The 6463-nt window shown below is 34.4% G+C and overlaps 1 protein-coding gene across 1 annotated transcript in view; it reads right to left on the minus strand.

Moving 5' to 3' along the window:
* LOC128249915 (uncharacterized) overlaps positions 1–6463 on the minus strand; it is a 49647-nt gene that overhangs the window by 24264 nt on the left and 18920 nt on the right. The window contains exon 3 of the mRNA XM_052974505.1: positions 1242–1467. Coding sequence (XP_052830465.1) covers positions 1242–1467 — 226 coding nt within the window. The remainder of the gene's footprint in view (positions 1–1241; positions 1468–6463) is intronic.

The raw sequence follows: 6463 nt of genomic DNA on the forward strand, positions 1-6463 counted from the left end.
TATATATATATATATATATATATTCATATATACATATATGCATATATTCATATATACGTACATATATGTATAGAAGCATTCACGCAAAAAGAACGCACATGCTTATTACATTTACACAGTAAAATCCAATATGGCTGCCTGCTATCATTTTGGGTTCCGATAGTAGTAATGTATAGTGTTGCCAGTTCTAGAACTACGGAAACACCATTGTTAACGCTGGTTGTATTTCCTGTTCCATACTTCGGAAAACACTCCTACAAATTTTCCTAAGAAAAATTTATATATATATACATATATATATATATAATATATATATACATGTATGTAGATATATATATATAATCCAAAAACGAAACAAAACCAATTAACTAACCATCCTTAAAATAACTCGCAGGAATTACCATAACCAGTTATTTTAGCATGGTGTAATAGCAAGCAATCAGATGTGTTTGTTTGTTGTTGTTGTTATTGCCATCCATAGTTGTCGCTGTTCTCAATTGTCAAGATGGCGGAATTTGTCGATGGAACATTGAATGATGATAGTCTGTGTTATTAACTGGTGGTTATATTTATGTGTAATGTTGTTGTTGTGGTGGTGATGGTGGTGGTAGTGCTTGTTGTTGTTTTTGTTGTTGTTGTTATCTAGACGATATCAATGTGATAAATTCTGTTATAATTTACCATAACTGCCACGAATATTTCCATATAAAGTAAGTAACAACATGCTTCACAATAACTTTTTATACTGCAAGAGAGGCAATCTCTGGCATTCCTCCTCTCTCTCCCCCACTTAATAAGTATGTGTTTATGTTGTGTGTGTGAATATGTGTATACATATGCATGCATATAAACGTGTGTGTGTGCACAAATATGCATGTATGTATATATATATATATATATATATATATAGTTACAAAAGACTAGCTTTCTCGTATACACGTTTATTTATGCATATAAATACATACACGCATATATATATATATATATATATATATATATATATATATATATATAATACACTCAATACACAGACATATATATACATACATACATACATACATACATACATACATACATACATTCATACATACATATACATGCAAGCATATAAATTTAAATCTGATTTATTAAGCTGTATAAACGTACAACGCCATTGATAGTGTAACATATAAGAAAACCGCCTTAATACGCACTCTAAGAAAGAAAAAACAAGAACTCCAACAAAAAACGAAATTTCTCACCATTCCTCTTTTTCTTATTGGTACCTTTGTCTTACAATTCCCAATCCATTCTCTAAACTTGAAGAATTTCGCACGACATTGTGTCAAGTTTCGCTGATTTGTTTTGGTTTGGGTTGTGTTTCTCTTATGATTTTGACATATCTTCTCTTCTTGAAGTCTGTGATGGACCAGAAGTAATTCTGATGAATAGCGTCGGTGCCAAAACACCAAGACGTCTGTCAGGAATCTACAAATGATTTGATTCCCATGTTTAAAGGTGTTCATGTATGTTTATACATACATACATACATACATACATACATACATATATATAACACGCATACATATATATATTACATACACAAACACACGCATGCACACATATACACACATATATACATATATTCATATATATATGTATATACGAATATATGTATATATATATATATATATATATATATATAATATGCATATACAAAAACATATATCTACATATAGAAAGACAGACACACAGGCAGACAGACACACAGACAGACAGACAGACAGACAGACACACAGACAGACACACAGACAGACACACAGACAGACACACAGACAGACACACAGACAGACACACAGACAGACACACAGACAGACACACAGTTAGATAGATAGATAGATAGATAGATAGATAGATAGATAGATAGATAGATAGATAGATAGATAGATAGATAGATAGAAAAACAGACGACAGACAGAAAGGCAGACGACAGATAGATAGATAGATAGATAGATAGGTACGTGTGTGTGTCTGGTTTTATAACTCATACTGGGTATGAGGGAAAAAACGACGGTTTTTTGTATACATTCACTTACACACACGCACACAAATATATATATATATATATATATATATATATATATACACACACATGTATATACATTTATATACATACACACACTCACATTTATATATATATATAATGTGTGTGTGTATATGTATGGTGAAGAGTTTAAATCTGTTGGGAGCGGTTGGAGATTCATTGCATTATTTGTATTCTGTGTTTCACGTGATGTTTATCAAGCATTGTGAATACAGTTATATCCAAAACGTAAGAGGTTGATTCTGATTGATATCGATATGTTACATGATTGAATACTTTAGGGATCGAAGGTGAATTGACTACGATAGTGTAAAGATACGTAGTCCATACCTTGGGCCATCAAGGTATGGTCTTTGTTGCCTATATTTGAATTTTTTGCGTTTCTACAATATTTTTTAACTTTTAATCATTCTCGAACTGGACAGGCATATAACATCAAGCCAGCCGACACGAAATATATCTTGTGAGACTTCTTTAACGATGTACCTGAAGAGACCCAGACTGATGGATCGAAACATATGTTGTACTTAATAAAAGTCTAATACGAAATCCATCTCCTACTGTCAATTAATACTATCACCTTGACTGCCACTGCGAAGTCCCTGAAATAAATCCGACGGAAGTGTCCCACAACTGCGGATGACACCAGGTAGCCTCAATTGTGCCGGTGCTCTACTCAACATTTAAACACACTAATCGAATTATACGTATTTGTCTAAATTTTTCTATTATTATGCACACACACACACGCACACATGCATGCATATATACATACACACGCATGCACACACACACACATGCATACATACATATATACATACGTACGAATATACACTCATGCACACACATACATACACATATAATACATTGAAGATAGTGAAGTAGGGAACTGAAGTAGGGAGGTGTAGGGGAGAAGAAGCGGGATTGGGGTGGGGGTGTTACCTATTTCGTTTTCCGTTTTAATCTTTCTTATTTGTTTTTGGTTTTTATTTCTAATTTTTCTTCATGTTTATGATTTTCTTCTAGTTTTCTAAAATATTCTCAGCATATTCTATTGTATACATTTTACACCCACGCACACATACACACACAAGCATACACATACACAGCAAACCGACACACGTACAATGCACATTGTGCAACACACACATCAAATTCAACATAAACATTCACTAACACACGCGAACACATTCACATACACAAACATACACACACGTGCACACACACACATACACAGCCTCATAGAAACCCAAGCAGCGCTAGAATTGGTTTCAAGTGGTTTTGGGATTTTATAATTGATTAAACTGATAGAGAAATGTTTAAAATTATGCTCCAACTCCCAACTGACACTCGATAAAAATATAATTTGACGATTCAAAATACTATTTCATTGGGTTGAAGCTTCAACTTCGAAATTCTAATCTTAAATTTTATTTTATTTGGACTCTTCAGTATTTTTCCTTGGTTTCTGAAGTTTTGATATTTCAAATCGAAAAAAGAAAAAGGAATGAATTTGCGAAAATAAAGCAAAGAAACAAATTTTGAATTCAAATTTCTAACTTTACTAATTGTCACAAGAGTTTCATTCTACATCTTTAGATAAGTATTTCTTTTTTCGGCTTCCATTTCCAAAAATCTAAACCAAACATTCTTTTGTTTTTTCTATCAATAATAAAGATAAAGAATGTTACATGAAAGAATCTCGAATGCGGATATGTAACAGAATGGCAGCATTTATACATGAGAAATACTAACACGCAATCAAGGAAATGTTAATGTCTTAGCGGAGAACTAATCTGCTGGTGGAATATCGACCACATTCGAAGCATCCTTGGGCAGCGGTTGAGCTCTCGGTCTAGTGCCTCAGTTCATCTCTTATCCTGAAAACCAGTGGCATTCCAGCCGTGACTAACTCTTCATTTGGGTCTATTATATAATGTTCGTTATTAATTGAAGACGGTAGAGGAACTTAAAGATTTGTCTGTGACTAGTTCACCCTTTTTAGGGATTTTGTTTAAAGTTCCTTTTATAAGAAAACATTCTCTCTCTCTCTCTCTCTCTCTCTCTCTCTCTCTCTCTCTCCACACGCACACTTTCTCTCTCTCACTCTTTCACAGATATTAGCACACAAATCTAAAAACGAAGAAACCACAAACACATACGTAATACATACTTAGCAGGCAATACGCTTCTTTACAACGATATATACTTATGTGTGTGTGTGTGTGTGTGTGTATGTGTACACACACTCTCTCTCTCTGTCTCTCTGTCTCTCTCTCTCTCTCTCTCTCTCACACACACATATATGTATGTATGTATGTATGTATATACCCATGTATAAACGCAGATATACGTATGTGCGTCAACCCTCGCCCCTTTTCGCACCCACACCTGTTTCTGATTATAAAGGCTGATTAAGCCGTGAAGATTTTAAGATTTTTGCCTATTTAATGTAAGTGTGAGAGAGCGATTTCTAAGTCATACGCCTAGAAGCAAAGAATAAAATATTTGATACGACCGAAAATTAATCGAATGTAGCATGCACATTACAAGATTCCCAAATCAGCTTCTTTTATCTTTTAACGTATAATTAAATTCATCGTTTGGCCATTTTAGGATCCAGGCTTCCCTTCGACTTCCAGCTTCTGTTCATCTACCTCAGGGTATGTGGGTGGGTACGTGGTATGTGTGTATACATGTACATATACATGAATATATATACACATATACATTTATATATGCGTGTATATATATATATATATATATATATATATATATATATATATATATATATATATATATATATATATATATGCATACATATACACACATATATAGCTATTGAAATACTTTACTGATTGATGGAATATTCTCTATAATGATACAGCATAATATATCGTATCTCATTATAGCCTATCACTTCATTTTACGCATACTGTGTCAAATACTTCATACGTACATACACATACGCACACGCCGCACACACGCAAGTACACACACATGCATACGCACATATTTAGATAAATAGATAGATAGATGCGTGCATTCATATACACACATAAATATGTATTGCACACATACATGATGTATGTGTTTGGCTATATATATTAATACATGAAGTGCACGTATGTAGGTATGTAGATAAGTGGATATACAGACAGATAGACAAACAGACAGACAAACAGACATACACTCGTGTATCAAAGGAACATAGATTACATAATTACAGGTATATATACACCTTCATATACGTGCAAAGTAACTCATTCACAGATTCAGTAATTCCAAAGCAAAAAGTGCCATTTTGTGAGCGGCTTAAATTCTGCCAAAAAGAATTTTTATAAATCTCGATGACAAACAGACATTCGTGTATCGAAACCTAGGCTTTCTTCCACCTGGAATGAATATTGTTTTAAAAATCAGCCCAAACCAATGCCAATGTTGGAAATATAGGCAAAGAAAGAGACAGATTAACATGGATTTAGCAAATCCAATCTGGAAGCGGAACGGTGGAAATAAGGCGAGACTTTCTAAAGTTTGACGTGTAGACTTTGCCCCGTTTCCTTTCAACTTTTACTTGTTTCAGTCATTAGATGGCAGCCATGCCAGGGCACCGCCTTGAAGAACTTTTTAATCGGACGGATCGACCACAGTACTTATCCTTTTAAGGGCTGGGACTTCTTCTATCAGATACGGGGATGTAAACGCACCAACACTGGTTGTCAAGCAGTGGTGGAGTCAAGCACACACACAAACACGACGAGTTCCTTTTAAGCTTCTACAAATCAAATCCACTAACAAGGCTTTGATCAGCCAGAGAACACTTGCCCAAGGTGCCACACAGTGGGACTGAACGCGGAACCATGTGATTGGGAAGCAAATTACTCACCCTATAGTCACGCCCGTTCCAGCAAATTCCAGCGACGGGGCTTAGTCAACTGATTACAAAATGTTATTCCGTCAACTATATTGGTTCGTTTCTTTCCATATTTACCATTCATATAATCGGTATTTTCGCCAGGATTTACTGTTCGTATTGAATGTTATCTGCATTAAGAGGATAATGTTTTCTGATATCCTGACCCATAAATTCTGTCAACCAAGATATTGTATGGAATGTTGACTTGGTATTTGACAGGGCTCCCTGGGACCCTTGTTCACTAAACATACGTACATATATGTGTGCATGTGCCTCTGTGTGTATGTGTGTGTGTATGTGTTTGTGTGTGTGTATATATATATATATATATATATATATATATATATATATGTGTGTGTGTGTGTGTGTGTGTGTGTGTGTGTATCTATATCTATATCTACACACACACGGACGCACACACCCACCAACACATATATATATAGCATGTTTGTATATATACA

This window comes from Octopus bimaculoides, chromosome 18, assembly GCF_001194135.2.
Source record: "Octopus bimaculoides isolate UCB-OBI-ISO-001 chromosome 18, ASM119413v2, whole genome shotgun sequence".
In the NCBI taxonomy this organism is placed as follows: Eukaryota; Metazoa; Mollusca; class Cephalopoda; order Octopoda; family Octopodidae; genus Octopus; species Octopus bimaculoides.